The sequence below is a fragment of the Aegilops tauschii genome, chromosome 5 (assembly GCF_002575655.3).
Source record: "Aegilops tauschii subsp. strangulata cultivar AL8/78 chromosome 5, Aet v6.0, whole genome shotgun sequence".
Taxonomy (NCBI): domain Eukaryota; kingdom Viridiplantae; phylum Streptophyta; class Magnoliopsida; order Poales; family Poaceae; genus Aegilops; species Aegilops tauschii.
In genome coordinates, this window is record NC_053039.3 from 315750366 (window position 1) to 315770381 (window position 20016).

Sequence of the window (20016 nt, forward strand, 5' to 3'; positions counted from 1 at the left end):
ACCCGAATATCACCAAAGAACTAGCCATGGACAGGGTAACATGAAAGTTAGCTATCCACGTGCTAGAATCATAACTATCATAACTAGGTTCGAGATCTTGTGAGTTTCAAATCTAGCCAATCCCTACTCTTTTAGGGAATCTAGCCTATCTCAACTTGTTTGGGATTGAAAGACGTTGTTGTTGTTATTTGTAAGAAGCTCATTATTGCATTTGGGTGGATAATCCTCTTATTTTTATTACATCACTATTAACTAACGATATAAGTATAATTCTTCTTTATTCTCTAAAATCGGCTCCTAAATCCAAATGCAACATCATGTTAAGCCACGTCGTTTCAAAAGAAGTTGTAGAATTATATTAAGAATCAATCAAGGCCAAGATCTTGGCAATTGGACCCATAAACAGGCATATCCTTCATTGAAAAGACATGCCCATGCCCTTTGGTGAAAAGATGTTTCTTCATGAAAATACATTGGTGAAAAGATGTCTCTTCGTTGAAAGACATTGGTGAAACGATGTTTCTTCATTAAAAGACATTGCTGAAAAGATGTCTGTTCGCATAAAGACACGTTCCTTGATAAAAATACATCTCTTCACTAAAAGACATATTGTAAAATAAATTAAAGGAAAAAATATATTAGATTAACATGTTACAAAAATTATTTGTAACTTCCAAAAAATGCGACAATCGAGATTGTCTTAATTGAGTTAGAAAACTATGTACCAAACATTACCGTTTGAATTTGTTTATGCATTTTGACGATATTTAAACTCAACCCTGCCGTTTAAAAATATATTGTATACATACATAATTTTAAACGAACTTGCTATATAACAATACCTGCTACAAAAGTGTGGGCTTTAAGAATAACAAACAAGTTGCGAGATGAGCATAGCTCAAATGGTTAGTTTTTTTGTGCTGTAACCAGCTCACCGGAGTTTAAGTCCTAGACTTGATATTGATGTTCACATTATCCTGGATTTATTTCAGACTTTCTAGCGATGTTCGTTCAGCGAGAGTCGATTACGAGACGTATGTGGTGACTTGTGACTTTGTCAATTTCAAAATATTGTGTTGTCTCGGTATTTTGAAGATACTCATAGGGTAAGGATATGTGCGTGGGCTCATAGGCGTAAGTTTATGTAACCATCTATCGATTGTACCGTGTTAAAACACAATAATAAAAAAGTTGACACGATAGCTTTCCCCCAAAAAAGGAAAACCGAGAGTTGATTGATCTGAGGGACACCCATCCCCGGGATAAAAAAACTGAGCGACACCCTAACGGCACTCACCGTGTGGATCAATTCAAAAAACTGAACAAACCCTCGGTATAAATTTGTTGTAACAACTCAACAAACCCCCGAACGGCATTACGGATTCAAGTACTTCTGGATCGAAATGGCCCGTTGACTGTAGATGCTGCTAGAGGCACGTGCCCACGAGTTTGTCGGGCACGCAGACGCAGGAGGCACACGACCAATTCCACTCGGCAGCCGCACGTAGCTTAGCGATAGGAAGCTTCCTGCTACGGGAACGTGTAGTCTTCTCTTCTGTGTCCAACTTTTCTTCTTCTTCTTCGGACGGAAAATGTCTGCATGGCGTTTGCATGGATAAGTCTGGTTCAACAAGCCTCCTTTTATTAGGCACCGATCGCGCCGACTGAGGAGGTAGCCTCCTCTTCCTCCTCCCCTCCTCTCCTTCCGGCCGATGCCTACGACGACGGACGGGGCCGACGCCCCCGACCTCGCCGGCCGCGCAATGACCCGCTCCTCCTCCTCCTCCAGCCCACCGCCAGCCGCGTGCCACCTCCAGATCACAACTGCTGCCACCACCGCCGCGACCGCAAACACCTCCGCCAATCCCTCCTCCCCCGTCGCCCAGTCCTCCTCCTCCTCCTCCCGCGTCGCCGGAGCCGCCGCCGGGTCCGGGCAGAACCAGGCCTGCGCGGCCTGCAAGTACCAGCGCCGCAAGTGCAACCCGGACTGCCCGCTCGCCCCTTACTTCCCCGCCGACCAGCAGCGCCGCTTCCTCAACGCGCACCGCCTCTTCGGCGTCGGCCACATCCAGGCCACGCTCCGGGAGACCCCGCCCGACCTGCACACCGACGCCATGCGCGCGCTCATCTTCCAGGCCGAGGCCCGGGCCTACGACCCCGTCGGGGGCTGCTGCCGCATCATCCTCGACTACGAGAGGCAGCTCGGCCTCGCACAGGCCGAGCTCGCCGCGCTCCTACGCCACCTCGATCTCTGCCGCCACCAGGCCGCCGCCGCCGCCATCGCCCAGGACGCGCTCGTCAACGACCCAGGGATGCTGCTGCTTGCCCCCGGGCCCAACCCGGCCGATGTCCAGGACGGTGTCGCCGCTCTCGACCCGCTCTACGCCGGCCACGAGATCAGCAATGGCCAGGCTAACCACCACGACCACGATCATTATCTGGTCGGCGCCGCGGACCAGCTGCAGCTGCAACCGCAGAAGCACCAGCCGTACGACTACTTCTACTACGACGGGCCGGCGGCCGTCGACGAGACCAGCAGCCACGCTTGGAGCAATGCCGGCAACGTGCAGCAGCAGTACGGAAATGGCGTCAAGGCCGAATCTCCGGTGGCGCTCGACGATCAGATCGAGACACAGTTCGTCGACGCTTTCGACGTGAAGCCAGAGATAGCAGCAGCATCATCATCAGTCGCCGTCATGGAACACGACGACGGCGGCAGTGGCGCCAGCTTCGACCACCGCCACCTGGAGCAGAAGGTGGTGGCCACCGTGGTGAAAAATGAACGGCTTGACCACCAGGCGGCGGCGCACATGGCAGCAGAGTCGTCCTCGCGCTGCCAGCTGGAGCTAGGGTTCACTTCCTTCTGATGCATGTAGATTTCATCCATCCATGACCATGCAAAGGCTGGAACGGCGCGTGGTGGACATAGACCCCTTTTGGGCGAGGCACAGTTTCTGTTCTTCACCCCATTTCAACAGGGTTAAGAAATGCTTCTTCTCTGTTGCATTTCTCAATTTAGTTTCCACGTAGTGTTAGTTAATTCAGCTAGCTAGCTAATAATCCTTAGCTTTAGGTCACAGATTAGTTACAATAATATTCCTCACCATTGGTTATGCGAGGAAAATAATAATTAGTTAGTACTGTTGATAAAATATTTGTACTCCATCTTTTTAGTTAGTATCTATGAAAGGAGTAGCTCGTTTTGGACTACAAAAATATACCGTGTCATTTTTTTTCCATGAGATGGGGTAATATTTTGCAACATATGTATTGATGAACTTTTTCACAAAGGCACATATCAAGTTCACTCCTTTCGTCCCCTCAAAAAAAAAATCACTCCTTTCGTAAATGAGCATGCATGTTTCTATCTAACGGACACACTTTCGAATACTTGTAATCTAGTTCAAAGTTTATTTTCATGCCGGCCTTATTGGAGTAGTTTTGCTAGAAAGCTGCCTGAATTTTGAATTCGGGTCAGTCGATTCGGCGGAGAAGCAAGCAAGCGATGGGGGCACAACAACTAAGCCGCCTAAGGCGGCGCCGGGGCAAGCGGTAGCGAGGCCCATGGAGGCAGACAAGGCCTTGGCCAAGAACAAACTGTAGCCGGCGGTAGCTGAAATCTTGATGATTCAAGGCCGGGGGTGCAAGCTCGCCAGTTTAGAGGGATGGACGTGGGCGACACCAGCACGATCATGGGTGGTAGTGAGGGGAAGGCGGGCCGCGCGGCTGGTATGGGAGCGCCACCGGTAGCGGAGGGCCGAGGCAGGCGGTTTGGCCATTGGTTCGTGGGGCAGTTTGGGGAACCAGATGAACAAAGAGGGTGGAAGGTTGAAGAAGGCCATCTATTGAACGGTTAAAAACAAATTTACTGTTCTAATTTTCTTTTCAGTCGACTGACCCCTAGCTAGTCATTTATCATAGCTTCATTAGTCAAGAATATTTGTTAACACGGGCGAGATGATATCGTGGCACTCTTTAAGTTTATCATGCAAATGAATTTGATTGTACAAAACAAATGGCTATAGTAGGTTAGGCATAAACATCATTTTCAGAGGTAGAAGAAAGTGATCCAGCCCTGAAGTTTTCATCCAATGCCTTATATCAGTTGATGGACACAGATTTTTTTTCAGCTACCCATTGAATGGTGCTCCCATATTTTCTCATACTAGTAACAGTATAGTAGGGGACTTCTTCTTTTCTACTAGCACAGATGCAAACTGAATGGGTGACGCTACTTGACGGCCAAGCCTCCGAGATCGAGTGACGTGCATCGGGTGTCTTCCTGTTAGCTAGATAGAGTGGACAGATATCTACACCAAGATATCTACACCAAGATGGTTATCAAAGTGTAGCCCCGTGTCGCCCCCCCGCGGGCGACCCGGGCGCCCAACCCTAGCCGTCGCCGAACCCAGCCCCCACCTCCTTCCTCTCCTCCCGCCGCCGCCGGCGGGCGCCGCCGGGCAAAGCCCGCGCGGTGCCGACGGCGGCGGGATCTCGTTTCCTCGCCTGGAACAGGGGCCGCGGGGGGCTGCTTCTTCGGGCGTGGCGGCGGAGCTCGGCGGCCGGCGCGTCGGGTGGCGCGCGCTAGTGTGCGGGGCGGCGCGACCTGCTGGCCGGGGCGGCACGTCACTGGAGCGCGCAGGCCGGTGGCGGCGTGGCGTTCTTCGCGGCGGATCTGAGGCGGCGGCCTCGCTGGTGCGGGCGGCGCTCCTCCGGCGGCAGGGAGTGCTCGTCGGTGAGGTAGGCCGGATCCCCTCGGCTGCGCGGGCAGCGAGGTCCCGGTGGGCACTGGTCATGGCGCGGGAAGGCCCCGGGCTCCCCTCGTCAGATCGGAGGCGATCTGGTGCGCTCGTGATGTATGACCTCCGGCCGGCCTGGATCTCCGGCGTGCACGCGCCTGCTGACGTTGTGGCTGGTTCGGAGGTGGCGGCAGGGTGCTTGGCCGGGGGAACCCTTGGCCGCCGGTGGCGGTCATGGCGTCAATGGCGTCCCGGACGCCATTCCCTCCTTGGTGGCGGCGCCGAGGCTAAACCTCCCCTGCCTCCCCCCTTCCCCTGCGCCCGGGTGAAAACCCTAGCCCCGGTGGTTAAGCGGCGGCGGCGCCACAGCGTCGTCACCTTCTTGAAGGCGCCGACTTGGGCATGGGGATGTTGGGCGTGCATGGCGAGATTGTCTGGATCCTGGTGGCGGCCCGTCTGATCTACCGCGTCGCAGCTCCGAGCATGTCTCGTGACTGCGGTGCTTATCTTCCGGCCGTGTCTCCGACGGCGACCTCGCCCTTCCTCATCTTGTACTTGCCGTGGTGGAGCGGTACTTCATCTCACTCATTGATGGCGGCGGAGTTCGGCGGCATGGCGCTGTGGAGGCTCCGCGTCCGATGCGCGGAGATGGACTCACGCAGGAGGAGGTAGCTGTCTGGCGTCATGGTGACGTCGATGGCAGAAGTGGCCTTCACAAGGTAGAAGACTCAATATAATCTGAAGACGGACCTGTGGAAGATGGCGGCGACGACACAAGAGTGCGTCTGACCAGATTGTGCCCCAGACCCGGTATGTGGCTCGGCTGGGGCTTCCGGCTTTTGATGTTAGGTTTAGGTGAGTGGTTTGGGTAGTGGCCCAGCTAGCATCCCTTCATCATATGGATAAGAGTAGCGGCATATGTTGCCAAGATGGTGGATTCAGGTATATTGTTTGTAATACTTTGTAAGGTCCTCGAGAATAATTAATAAAGTGGTCGTATGCATCTCCCAGATGCAGAGGCCGGGGGTCATCCTCCTTTTCTAAAAAAAAAGATATCTACACCATGCATATGATTCCTAAGGGATATCTACACCAATTCAGCATAACCAAACTTAAAGAAAAGAAAAGGTTTTGGTCGATGGTGATATGATAGCGACGAAGACTCAGCCTACTAGATTTTTTGTGTGTGTGGACAATATCCTACTAGTTTTTCTTTTTCAAAAAACATGAAGAAATAGGAATAAATGAAATTCAACTAAAGTAGGGGAAAACATACGTAGCATTAGATGTACACGGTAAATACAGTGTGACGTACATATAGGACTTGGTGAAATGAAAACTAATTAATCCTTAATTGATTTTATAACCTTTTGTTATAGGTTTTTGTAAAAAAATCATCTTTTTACAGTAATAATTTGTTCATCTAGTATATAGCATTGTGGTTAGCCGGGTGGGAATTATTTCATACAAATCCAGAAAGTATTCTATGAGTCGTGATAATTTGTTCACCTAGTATACAAAGATATAGTAGTAGCACTAAATCAACGATAATTAATATGGGACGGAGAGAGTAGTATTTATTCTCAAAGTTCAAAAAATATGGAGTCTTGCATGGATCTTAGAGGATTGTTTTTAACAAAAAAAATTGCACTGGTGATGGTTCTCAACATTGACTAAGAGCCAAGACGTTTTTGTTTTTTTGGAGAAACGTCTGATCTATTCATGATCAATCATGACACCATAAAGAACATTAGAGGTAACAAAAATTACAACCAAGTTCATTGATCATCTAGCGACGAATACAAGCACTAGAACAAGCCGAAGACGCGTCGCCATTATTGACCTCCCTCACTGGAACCGGGCAAATCTTGTTGCAGTAAAGAGTGATGAAGTCATCATGCTAAGGCCCTGTAGCACCAGCGCACTAGAGCAGCAACCATCGTCGGTGAAGATAGTCGTAGATCAAAATGATCAAATTTGTAAACACTCAAAAGAAGACAAACAAAGTTTAGATCCAAACCAATCCCCGGAAGAGCAACACTGACTGAATTCCGCAAGATCCAATGAAGACATATCTCCACACGCTCTGTGATGGTACTAGACACACCATGAGGATGGAAAACATGAGTGACATCGCTGCCGCCACACAACTTCAACTTGACTAGTTCAACCTCCTGCCGTTGGATGATTAAAAACCTCCAAACCGTTCGATCCGAGCAATGGTGACCCCCGTTAGAGATGCCTTAGCTCCTGGTACTTCTGGGAGCAAATCATTGGATTATCCCCGAAGCTGCTCTGGCGCAATTGACTTGACTAGTTCTTTTTTGTTTACAGTAATTTACTTGACTAGTTTATTTATTCGAAAAGGCTAGCAAGCGTCCGGTACCATGCATATCAAAATCAGATGAGGCGTGAGCGATCAGTAAACCTTGATCGGTCACCCCGAGCAACCATGCTGTCACGTTGACCTGATCGATCGTAAAATAAACGAAGGTTCCGTACGTTTGGGACTTGGGATTGGGAGTGATGGGCTGACGACGTAACTAGCACGTGACGCGGAATCTAGCTCTCGTGTAGTTTGACAATTCCAAGTAGGATTTTTTTTTTACCATGCAAAAAAAGTAGGATTTTTTTACTTATAAAAAAATTAAGACTGTTTTCCTAGGACCCGATAAATCCCATGTTCGGACTTTAAGCATGCATGTTATCCCGAATGTTATTTCATGGCAAGTTTAGTTGACACGAGGTGACAACTTTAATTGTTAAACCGTGGCAACTTTGTCCCAGTTTGCTTCTTTTTGAGAAAATTGCAATGTTTGGCACCTCCCGTGAACTAAAGTTGCCATAAAAAACGTTCGGATTGCCCTGCTTAAAATCCGGACGTTCGGGATTTATCATTTCCGCTTTCCTATGCCATCTTTGTTTTTCTTTCAATGAAAAAAACTCGGCTGCATTCAGTCAGGAGCTTCCATGCCATTTGCGATCCTCAATTACGAAGAAAGTTGAGCTCGACCAAACATAGACATTATTTCTTTGTCACTGCAACATATGGAACCATATGTCGGGCCCATGGGACTGGGGGTACCCAGGCCCGTCGACCTGTGACCCATCGCGTGACCCATTGTCAGGCTTCATGGATAAGCCCTCAAGAGGAACCCCTCCTCGCGAGGCGCGCATCGCCGAGCATCGCCCGTGGCCTCGCGAGGGGGCTCGCGAGGCGGCTACCCGAGGCCGACTCTCGAGGCCTCTAGGGGAGGCGTATGGATCAAGGAGCAGCTGAAGGAGTCACGCAGCCCCGTACCTTCACGTGGGTGACGCGCGTGGTAACGAGCGGAGCCAGAAGGGCGCCAGCAGGCGCGGATGAGGAGGTTTGCCTCTTTTGTGCTAAGGGAGCAATGGCAGCGCACCGGTTCCCGAGGCAATCCCCAAAGGTTGCCTCTTTGGCGCAAGAAGACCAGGACGACGGGCTCGCCAGGATGGAGGTCATCGCCGAGCCCACCGGCGCGTCATGGTAGGGAACTTTGGCAGGCGAAGACCACCTTTAGTTAGGATAAGCTATACTCATGTTCCCCTTCAAATTGGCCGTTGTGACAACCCTTCCTGCCGTGTGTTTTCGGGGGAAGAAGACCAAGGCCAGTATAAGTATAGGTAGGGTTTCACCGTAGAGAGGATCGGCCCCTGGATCGATTCCTGGATCCTCCTAAGGCCACCCTTGTACTCTCATGCTCATCCTCCCTCGCGAGGCAATCCACACACAAAGCAGGAGTCCGGTTTTACACTGCAAGGTGGCCCGAACCTGGGTAAACAGCTGCGTCTGCTGTTCTTCTTCTCCCTCGCTCGAGCACGTCGGAGCATCGCCGTGAGATAGTGTGTAGCTGGGCAGGGTCTGGCGAGGATCTGCGGGCACACCCCAGAGTTCGAACCTTTCTTGGGTACCTGGAGCCCAGAATCCGACACCATACAACAAAATTAATTATATATTTTTATAAATATTGTGTAGAATATTACCTCGGTCATTACGATTTAATCTTATCAGGAATTTCTGCATGGGCAAACAAAATCTTAATATTAGAAGTTGTGCATGGCATCATTACGATTTTCTTATGAGAAATTTCGGCGTGGGCAAAAAAACCCTTACACTAGAAGTTGTGTATGGCATCATTAAATGCAACAGGATTTAAAATTCATCTAGAATATTACTCCTACATGTTAAAAAATTCTCATGTGTAGATCAGACAGATGCTAGAGGATCAAGTCAGTATATGTAATGGCTACAACAATTTTTAAATTTTTAATGATGTAAAAGCACACATATTAAGATAATTAGAAGTAGTTGCGATCATTCGCTTAGGTATATAAGATTCTCATAAGAGCACATATTAAGATAATTAGAAGTAGTTGCGATCATTCGCTTAGGTATATAAGATTCTCATAAGAGCACATATTAAGATAATTAGAAGTAGTTGCGATCATTCGCTTAGGTATATAAGATTCTCATAAGTTGCCAATAACAATTTAGTTTTTTGTAAATTAAAAGCTTGCATACTATTAAAATGTTAAGGTAACTGTAACACGGGTCACTAAATCTGCCCCAAATATCTTGATCGACCTGTCCGAACACCTTTAACCACCCCATCAAATGTTCATTGACAGTGGGCCACAAATCAGCACCAAATCGAGGGGAAATTTGTGGAGTTTGGACGTTCGTCTGACCGACCAACTGTTAGTTGGACCACATAAATTTGTGGAGTTTGGACGTTCGCCTGACCGACCGACTGTTAGTTGGACCACATCTCCCTACAACCCTTGTACCGCACTTATCTCTTTTTTCGGTCGGTTTACTTGACTCAATGTCAGTTATAGCACATTGTCCGGATTTGATGACTATGGTTGGATAACTTCACCCGACAGATGTCTGTGAACACGTGAACATTAGATGATTCAAAATAAATAGGTCATCCGCTTTGGAGTTGCCCTCAGCTGCAGGAGATGCGAAACGGAATGCAGATGCTTATCGCAATGGATAACAACAGCAACAAAAAAAAGAAATGGATAACAACAGCAACAAATTAATGCGGTTTAATTAGCTGATCAGGACGTGAAACCGCACATGGGAGAAGACTACGGAACCCGCCCAGTCTACGGCTGACCAATCTAGCTCACGACCGTGATGACGCGCTCGGAGCTCATGAATTTAATGACGATTGCTTAACCTAATCACCTTTTTCCACCGCGAGCTGCCCGATTACCCGCGCACTCTCTCTATATATAGGGGGATACTGCCATCTGTGCGACCAGATCACCATCTGCGTCTCTGTCTCTCGAGCCCTTTAGCGGAGGGAAAGCAGAGCAACGCACAAGAAGCACACGCGATCGCGCGAGTCGTTGGTGCGCCGGCCAAAGCCTAGCCCGCTAGCGATGGCGGCGGCTGAGTGGTGGTGCTGGCCTCTGCCGGCGTGGCTGGGCTCCGGCGCGGCGTGGTTCGTGGTCCTGAACCTCGTCGTGGCCGCCATCTTCGCCCTGTCGTCCCGTGTGCAGCCGCAGCCGCAGTCGCCCTCGCCGCGCCGTGCCGGGAGCGGGATCACGCGCAGGGCCTCGTCGGCGGTGCTGCAGCGCATCCGGTCATTCAACATCTTCTCCTTCCCGTCCTCGTGCTTCCACACCGCGGAGCCCAGCCCGGGCGCCGCCGCCACCCCCACCTTCCACGAAACAGAAGACGCGGCGGCAGCGAGGACGAGGTCGCCATCCACGCCGCGTCCACCACAACCACAAGCGGCGGTAGAGGAGGACGACGTGGAAGACAAGAACTCGATGACCATGGACGAGGCGTACGCGCTCGTCCTAGCGGGGCGGCAGCGGGCGCCGCCGACGGAGGAGGAAGCGGCTGGGTCCGAGGTGGACGCCAAGGCGGAGGAGTTCATCCAGGCGTTCAAGGAGGACCTAAGGCAGCAGCGCCTCAAATCCATCTTCAACTACACTCAGATGCTCAAGCGCCGCGTTGCCGCCGGCCGGCCGCCTGCCGCTCCGTGATTGGCTCACGCGATCGTTGAAAGTTCACACAAATCCAGCTGCGAGCTACTCGGGCTTGAGTCGCTGTCTGGACGTCGCCGTCTTTGATTCACATGTTCATTGATTCATTTGCTCTATTTACAGAGAATTGTTTCGTTTAAAAGGGAGAGCTGTACTTTTTTAGTTGCTTGCTCTCGTGTACATAGGCATTGTATTTGGTTGTTGGTTTGTGCAGATTGCTTCTAAGTGGGTTTCCTTTTTATTGGCTTGCTTTGCATGCAGTGTTCTTTTGTTGTAAGCGCATTCATTCATTTGTAAGTTGTTCTTCAACTGTAATGTGTATTCATTTATTAGTAAATAAATCTCAAACATGTTTCTCGTGTAAATAAATACCACATTAAACATATAAACCCTCCTAGACTCGTAGTCACAACCGTTGCCTCCACGTCGCCTTTAAATCGCTATGCCACCGCCTGTTAATTCGGTGCCCCGCTGGGGGCATTTTAGTAATTTCACGTCTAGATGTATAAAACTTAGTCGCTCAGTTGACAAACCCTAGCCGTCGCCCGCTCCCGCACTCTCCTCCCCCTCCTGCCTCTCCTCTTCCCCGCCTACTCCTGCTGTCGCCGCCGCCGCCTCCGCTCCTGCTGTCGCCGCATCGCTGCCCCAAACCCCTGCCACATCGGAGAGAAATCCATGGCGGTGGACAAGCCCGGCGGCGGCGGGGCCTCCTCCTCCTCGCACGCGTCCACCACGGACCGACCGCGTCAGCAAGAGGAGAGGAGCAGCAGCCGCAGCGCGTCCTCAGTCCGGCCTCGACAAGAGAAGGGGAGCAGCAGTCCGACCTCGTCGCCACCTCTCCTCACCTTCTCCCCGGTTCCTGATCTGGAGTGGGAGGGACGCACGGCGGCGAGGCCAGGCTACCCTTGACACGCATGTACTCCCCCTCTCCCCTTTGTGCCCTCTCTCTCTTCCCCGACCTCTCTTTCTTAACTTCTCCTATTTGCTATTGTTGTGTCAGAACTGATGGATATCAAGGATTGCTGCCTTCAAGTTATGTTTCCCCGTTATAAGGACTCCATTCAATTGATTATTTTTTATGGCTGCAGATGTGGAATGTTCTCACTATCAACTCTGGAATAACTAGCAAGTAGTGGTGTCAATGGCATCCGTGGGAGCCATTTTGGTGGCACATGGACATCACGTTCTGGAATAAAGTAAGTCTCACAATCAACTTGGGAAGATGAGGTAGGCTGCCTTCAATTTTCTATCTGGGTAGCAGCAACAAATTCATGAATCTACCGCTTGTTGCCTTTGTTATTGTGATCTATGCAAAAAGTAAATTTTGCTTGAAGTTGCAGCACACACAGATTGCTTGGCAAACTAAAATAAGTAGAAGCTTCTGATTGGACCCTTCAAGCAATAGTGTTGTTAATATATTAGTTATTATATTATGTTACTAGAGTATTAGAATAACTTCCTGATATATGTGTTTATATGATTTATGACATTTACTTCAATAATATTGATGGCCAGGCACTATACTGTGCATAAACAAAAAAATCAGTTTTTCTTTTCGTAGTTGCAGCAATTTTCCTGTACCAATAGTGTGACACTACACTACTCTTCATTTTTACAGGCCATGGAACAATAAATAACTTGGCAACGGATATCCTGTGGTCTACAATTATACTGTAATTATGTGTGCACTTTGGATCTATTGGATGTCTGAATGTATTGTTAATCGACAACTACTGATGCAAAGGTATGTTCTATTTGTAATATGAAATGATTCTTATTTGTACCTCCAGCAGTCCTTCTCACATTTTCTATTTGTAATATGAAATGATTCTTATTTGTACCTCCAGCAGTCCTTCTCACATTTTCTATTTGTAATATGAAATGATTCTTATTTGTACCTCCAGCACTCTTCTATCGCTCCTTTTAGAACTAATGACATAAAAAATGTGGTCTGGAGTCTGGTCGTGTTTGAACAAAGTTGGTCAGAATGATATAGTTGTTTTCTTCAAGTTCATTACATTAATTTTTCTAGTATATAGATTATTTATTTGTTCACACAATACATGGCAGGAGATGTGTGTCGAGAGGCACATGAATACGCACGTGGGCTGTTTTTCAGCATGGTAGTCTAAAAAACTGTGGTATTCTCAGAAAATGCTTTGCTATCAAACAGGGCAAGTGCAGATTTCCTTGAATATAGTTTATTTTACAATTGTGTTGCCAACGTGCTTCCTGTTTTATCACCATCAAATAGTTCTAGGTGCTCATATAAAATTTAGTGGCGTGTATAAGTGATTGTAGTGCAGTTTTGTTGATCTGCTTGCATTTTCAGCATTATAGTGTTGATATACTATCTCAATAAAACAGTGAATACGTATAATATGTACAAGCTACATTCAAGTTATGGCAGTGTGCCTGGGTAAGACGAACCGGTAATCTTCTGCTAGCTGAAAAAAACTTGTTTCGTCTTTACATGTGTTTCTTGTTGAAACTCTTTTTCGTCTTTGCATGTGTTTCTTGCTGAAACTCGTGATTTTCAAGTTATGGCAGTACATATGTCTACCCACTTGCATGACTTCCGATATTGTCCTTATTTTGCTCCTCCTTAGCCTTGTTCTGTTAGTGCAGTTCTTTTAAATAGCAGGGACAGAGTCCCAGAAAACATGCCTGATTGCTTTTCTTAGTGGTGCACTTGCAAGTATATGTGGTCGTTTCTGTTAGTTTCTCATGCTTTTCTACAAAGTGATAGGTTAATAATGTCATCAACAATTTTTTCCTTAACTGATCAATATCTTAGAAGTTGTCACTCATTAGTTTTCTTTTCCTTATCTGATCTCTAGCGAGTAGAGTGATTTATTTTCGCAATACCTAATTCTGATCATAGGTAATGAAAGATTTGTTTTCATTAAATGAGATTCTTGTTTTGTGTTGATTTTGCAAAATTTCTGTAGCCTCATATTTGCTCAATCCAATAGACACATTTTAATCAACCTTTAGTATAATGTTAATAATATGCTTTTAGAAAAAGGGAGATGCCATTTAGACCTTACTCTGTCCAACTTGATCTTCAACTTGCCGCTACTGTTTTTAAGCATTTTCCCGAAAACTGTTGTATTTGCTTTAGAGAATGAGCTCACCTTACTCAGAAGATATGCCAAGTAAAAAATTAGAAATTGAACAATTAGTTCCGCTCTTAAATTTTGCACAACAGTCCAAATTATCCAATAAATTATGTGTTAGCAGGGTCAGATTATAGAAGTTGAATCACTTGTTCTAAATTACCCAATCCAAATTATGGATGTTAATAATATGCTTTCTGTTAGACTATTAGTCAAATTGTTGAAAGCCGGAGCAGGGTTGAGGAGCCGGCCTCCGCCTTTGGCCATTACGTGAGAAGCAACACCGGTGTTGGCCGTTACCGTGTGCAGAGTGCGTGAGTTAGTGATTTAATTCCATCCTTTCCATCTCATGATGTGATTTTTCCTTTAGGATGAATTAGTAACTTTGTGTGGAGGTGGCACCACTACCTGCTGGTTGGTGTAATGCCGTGCTTGACAGGGTGATCTGCAATTCCGAGTTTGTTTAATGGCTTAATGTCTAAGCACTCATCCCCTTATTCCGTTGTGTTGCTACCAACTTGGTTTGCAAGGAACAGAGCTTCATCTGTGTACATCAAGATTGCTAATTGCCATTTGAAGGTTGGTTTTGTTATCTAAGTCATCAGTTTTGCCATCTTGATCAATGATGCAATTTCAGTGAGGATATGTTTACGTTGCTTATTACTGTGCTTGACAGGGTGATAGTAAGCATGAAGATGCCTAAGCTTATGAGGAAGCTGCAAACTGCGACCAAAAATTCTCACTTTAGGGTATTTCTTTTACAATTTACTGCACATGATACATATCCTTCGCCATTAACATTCTTTTCCTCTCAGGTACTCTCTTTCGATCTCGACTCAGAGAGGAAACGAGGCAGCCACGGCCTCCTGCCCCCACCCTTATCTCCCTCTCTCCCATGCCTCCGCGCTGCCGCAGTACTCCCGCGCTGCACACTGCTGCTGCTCCCCAACCACAACGCTCTGATGGTGCTTGCTCGCCTGGTCACCGCCTCGTCTCGCCCGATCTTGATATCGTCCGGGGCGGCGCCGGCACCGCTCGACCGCGTCGTTGCCTCCTCTGCGTCATGAGAAGCGCCACCATTGCCTCCACCCCCACTGGGCAAGGAGCTCGAGGTGTTTGGGGGTTCATGTTTCCTACACAGGCCAAAACACTATTGGAGGTGTGTGTGCAGCTCTAATTTGCTAACATCCTTTTTTCTTTTACCGCTTCTATCAAATGAACTGTGTGGGTGCTTTCAGATAAGGATACTGGTTTTGTAGATTTAGTATGATTCTGGACATACTCTGAAACTAAAATGTACTAGATCGGTACCCCTGTACCTCTGGACATACTTTGAAACTAAATTATACTATTATGCAAGGTTGTTTCTAATGACAGTAAACTGCATAATGATGTTTCAAATTATTTTGCGCAAGGTTGTTTCTAACGACTTGTCCATTTGCTTATTTCCTTGTTCAGTTTGAAACTAGTCGTTTGGAGCAGATCAGCTCAAAAGAGATCCTTTGTACCATTTGCAGACTACCCACCTTCCTCTGGTAATTCATTTCTGCTACGTGAATCTTGATGTACAATTCCCATTTCACTTACTGGCAACAACCATTCAACTTAGCTGATAATGAAGGAGATTGACAGGCCTGGAGTCTCGCTCGCCTCTGTTTTCCCCCCTATGGACACACATGAGACTCAGATCTTGGCTCGTTGTAGAGGAATCGATAGCAAGAATCAACCAGAGAAAGGATGTACACAAGGTACTCGATGGTTTTCCCCCACCACTAGCTTTGTGTTGAGTTTGTTTTTGTATTTTTCTGTTTATGACTGAAGCGAGGAGAAGCTACACATTGTTGTTCTCCTTTACAACCTCACGCATACACACAGTGCACATCCAGGCCGTGCAGTACACCATGACCCTCTCACCTTTGCCCATGCCTGTTATACGTGTGCAAAGCATGCCAATAGTGCCCAGCACCGATGCTACATGCCCTGCTTTATTTGTTACAGTTCTACACAAGTGGAAACCCCAAGCTAAATTATAGAGAACAAGAATAACTCACAGTCAGAGATCAGATTGAATGAGAACTGGTGCTATAATTGATTCTTTTGCAAGGAGGGGTTTCAGTGTTCAAACATAATGCATTTCCATTTTCAGTTTGACCAAACTTGTATGCGGAGTAAAAGGAAAAGGTGGGGGTATAACGACATATCTGTGATTACATGGTCAAAATACAGGCCTAGGATATTTGAATGTTTACATATAAATGTAATCCTCTACCCGCAAAATAATAATATAAATGTAGTCCTCTTATATTTCGTAGCTTCCTGTTACCAGGATTGATAGGTATCGTATTTCATTCCGTTGTTTAGTAATGAATTGTTGTGATGCATTTTTTTCTTTAATCCTTACTACTTTTAAAGCAGCCTTCTTGCGCAGATCATTTTGTATAGATGTATAACGGCATGCCCGTGATTGCTCTGTAAAAACCCGGCCTAGGATATATGAATACTTCCATATAAACATATGCCTCTTCTATTTTGTAGCTTCTCATTCTAAGGAACGATATATATCATATTTCATTATGTTGTTTCGGTAAATAAATTTGTAGCTCAGGTCAACTAGGAGATGATGTAAACCAAGTCGCTCACCGGTTTAAGATTGTATGTTCTGAACTTTGGTTGCTTTATGAAAGGACAAAAGATGTTAGATATGCATGCTACTACAGTTGAGCCATTTTTCAGTTTTCTACATGAGCCACAGTGCCGAAGCCTTTGGACAGGCACTTTGTGGTAGAATGTGTCAAACATAGGTCTGTTTGCTAGAATATGTGTTGTGCCGATGCTGCAACTAGCATACACAAAATCACTTTGCTATATATTTTTCATAATGCTACATTCCATCAATTAAATGACTTCTTATTGTTTTGAATCTACTTACATAGGTGTTTAAAGATTTACTTTGTTCCAGCGCCTACTTTGGATCATAGGAAACTAAAAAAAGAGGGCGCCGCCACCACCGTCATCAGGCTGGCCCACATCCACGCGCTGCTCGGCGTCACCAGGTCACCCGCACAACTCCTCACGCCCAGGTCGTTCAACATTTCCGGCCGCTTTTGGTGCGCCACATTTAGAGTCTTTCTTTCCCATTTTATCGTGTTTGCATGGTAAGATGTTTGGTCGGATTTGAAGGTTCGTAGCCTTGACTCCAAAGCTTCAAGCTCTTATAGAAATTAGAACTGAGGGCCTTTTAAAATGAGTCCTGCATAATAGTGTTGTTCAGTGGGATGCAGGATTTTTTTTGTCTGATCGGCTATCATTGGTGCTGATTTAAGTACTGATTTCATCATCATATGACCACAATAAAGAAGCTGTGTGTATAAATATTACTAACTGCTGATACTTTGCATCAGTGATTTCAATTCTGTTGGCCCTCCTTAAGATTGCTTGGGTATGTGAGGCTTAAAAGTTTCAACCCTGTGCAATGTGCTTCTCGGGTGTGGATTTGTGTTTGACTAATTAACGGTTCTGTTACTTATAGCAAGTGGAAATTTTTCTCATATTAATATGTGCCCGAATAATATTAATGAACACTCTTTCAATACATGGCTTACTCTTGGCCTTTGCGCCATTGGCGCAACTGGTCATCTAGTACACTAAAAGGTCAGTTTTTATGATGCAACTAAAATCAAACTTATCTAAATATCCAACTATTCTCTCCTTGAAAGGATGCTCAACCGACAAGAACTGTTTATGACATTTGAAGGAAGGCAGAATTCTTTATAAGAAAAGAGCTTGAGTTGATTAAGAAACTAATTGAATGAAAATAGTATGAGAAGATCACTACTAGTATTTCTGGATGTCCAAAAGTTTAGACACATCCTTTCTTAATCCTATTTGGATTTAGGCCATGCGAATCCAACCTAAGCCCCTATTTTATTTACTTTTTCTACCTATTAGTTTTCTTACAATTGTATTTTCATTGACAAAGGCCTATTGAAACATGGGGTGAATGGTACCACAAGACATAAGTTGCAAGACAAAACCACAACGAATGGATTAGCACTTTTTGATTGATCTCAACTGAAGAGTTTTAGCAAAATAATAAGTATAAAAATGCACCCCTGTCTTCATGGCCTCAGATTAACCTGAAAAGATATAGAACCCACATGCAGCTATCCATACATCCTCCAATTATTTGATTCCAATATTCTTTAGAGTGAAGATCCTATCAAATATTTTATATTTACAAATACTTATTGTGAAAAAACCCGTAGTTGCATTGACCATACTTCTTCAGGGTCGTGGCCTGTGCAAGAGCACCCTATTTCCCCTCTTTTATATAAGTTCGTTGTCAACGCTCTGTGTGCTATCTTGGACATGGCGTCGGGTACTGGGCGTATTTGGGGGTCTCTCCCACTTACAATATGCTGACAATATCATTGTTCTCCTCGAGAACGATGCCCTACAACAATATTATTCTCTCTTGAGCAGGTGCATGATGGGCTGCGTTACATGCTTCCTCAACGATACCGAACTCATGAAAGAACCTCTCACGGGGCGTCAGTTCACGTGGTCATACAAAATATCTCATCCCACACTCATTCCACTTACTCCGATTGAGATGTCGCTCACCCGAATTGCCTCCTCCATACACTATCAACCTTGATGTCTGGCCACAAGCATCAACTTCAAAAGACATCGCCACTTCCACTTCAAAGCCTTTTGGCCCAAGCTCCTCGGATTCATGGAGGTGGTTGTCGAGGCTTGAGATGTTCTTATGGCGGCTGGTGACCCAATCCTAGATCTTGATCAAGGCCTTCGAGCCACCACAAGGGCTCTCTCCTAATGGGGCCAACGCCACATCGGGAACATCAAGGAGCAGCTAGCTACGGCAGAGGGGCTTGTTCTTCAATTTTCAATCGCTCAAGAATCGCGGCCCCTGTATGCTCACAGCTAACGAAAACAAAAGTAATTAGTAGTATCATGGTGGACCAATAAACGGGCTAGGGGAGCAAACATTGATACACAGGTTTTTTTGTTAGTATTCTTTTCTTCGATGATGATGACCACTTCTTCAGTTCTACTAGACGTACACATGGAAAATGAATGGGTGACGCTACTTGAGGGCCAAGCCTCCGAGTGACGTGCAGCCAGTGTCTTCCCGTCCGTTAGTTAGATAGAGTGGATGATCCATATGAGATTGTACACCTTGGCATGACCCTTCCTCAAAAGGGATATCTACACCAAGTCAGCACAACGAAACTTAGGAGAAAAGATAAGGTTTTGGTCGATGATGATATGATAGCGACCAAGACTTGGCCCAGTAGTTGGTTAGTGTCACAGCCATACTACGCACGGCTCAGTTTTCTTTTTGAAAAATAAGTAAAGGAATAGGAGATAACCGCTATGAAATTTCACTAAAGTAGGGGAAAACGTAGCATTAGTTTCAAATCTAGTTAGTGTGACATATAATTATGAGTGCACATACGACTATGAGTTGTTCACGCGGATCTTTAAAAATATTCATCATGTTTATAATTATTGGTTCATTAATTATTTTTTGCAAAAAGTATCCAAATTAATTATAAAGGTTCATAAGAAGTAGAAGGCATCTCAAATATAATAAAATTTACATCGAGAACCCTGCACCACTGAACGATTACCGCCGGCGCCAAAATGAGTCGCCGGGCGTGTTGCTTCCCTTTCCCTACGGCGCCGACTTGACCTAAGTTTGATGGCCAAAGTGTGGCTTTGGAGGTGTTAATAGTTGAAACAAGTTAGATCATTAATATTAAATGGTAATTTGAACCTTTTCTTTTTTGTGTGAATGGTAATTGGGAAGGGGAAATGATAATGTGGACATACGCGCGTTCTACTTTCAAAACTGGCAAGAAGCAGTTAGTCAAGACCTCTGTTCCCGCAAACGAGAATGGCATTTTGGCTCCCGGGAGCGCGCGCTACCGCGTGAATAGTAAACAAAAAATATATAGTAAATGTTTTAAAATATCTGAATTTTTTTTGTAGATCTTCGTGTTAGTGTCGCAAGCATCCTTGAAATTTTTCATGCGAAACAAAGCAACGGTGTTTCGCCGGTGAAAAATAATTATGGTGACATTTTGGGGTAACATTTAGTGTTT

At 46.0% G+C, this 20016-nt stretch overlaps 3 protein-coding genes across 6 annotated transcripts; all 3 read left to right on the forward strand.

The window, feature by feature from the left end:
- The first annotated feature begins 1678 nt into the window (after positions 1-1678).
- On the forward strand, positions 1679-3327 carry LOC109741414 (uncharacterized). Its single transcript, XM_020300500.3, has one exon. It carries the CDS (start codon positions 1713-1715, stop codon positions 2865-2867), a length of 1155 nt encoding a protein of 384 aa, XP_020156089.2. The 5' UTR covers positions 1679-1712; the 3' UTR covers positions 2868-3327.
- Positions 3328-10028: 6701 nt separating this feature from the next.
- LOC109741406 (uncharacterized) lies at positions 10029-11138 on the forward strand. The gene has a single exon (XM_020300493.3). It carries the CDS (start codon positions 10158-10160, stop codon positions 10767-10769), a length of 612 nt encoding a protein of 203 aa, XP_020156082.1. The 5' UTR covers positions 10029-10157; the 3' UTR covers positions 10770-11138.
- A 167-nt stretch (positions 11139-11305) lies between these two features.
- On the forward strand, positions 11306-17317 carry LOC109741407 (uncharacterized). 4 transcript variants are annotated; one of them, XM_073500306.1, is made up of 10 exons: positions 11306-11685; positions 11858-11965; positions 12388-12513; positions 12840-14198; positions 14328-14467; positions 14565-14637; positions 14704-15047; positions 15347-15423; positions 15521-15636; positions 16848-17317. In XM_073500306.1, exons 7-10 carry the CDS (start codon positions 14784-14786, stop codon positions 17045-17047), a joined length of 657 nt encoding a protein of 218 aa, XP_073356407.1. In that variant the 5' UTR covers positions 11306-11685; positions 11858-11965; positions 12388-12513; positions 12840-14198; positions 14328-14467; positions 14565-14637; positions 14704-14783; the 3' UTR covers positions 17048-17317. The 4 variants fall into 4 exon arrangements, with proteins under 4 accessions (XP_073356407.1, XP_045084835.1, XP_073356406.1 ...); XM_045228900.2 differs by having other exon boundaries at positions 12840-14467; positions 16822-17317; XM_073500305.1 differs by having other exon boundaries at positions 11310-11685; positions 12840-14467.
- The last annotated feature ends 2699 nt before the right edge of the window (positions 17318-20016 follow it).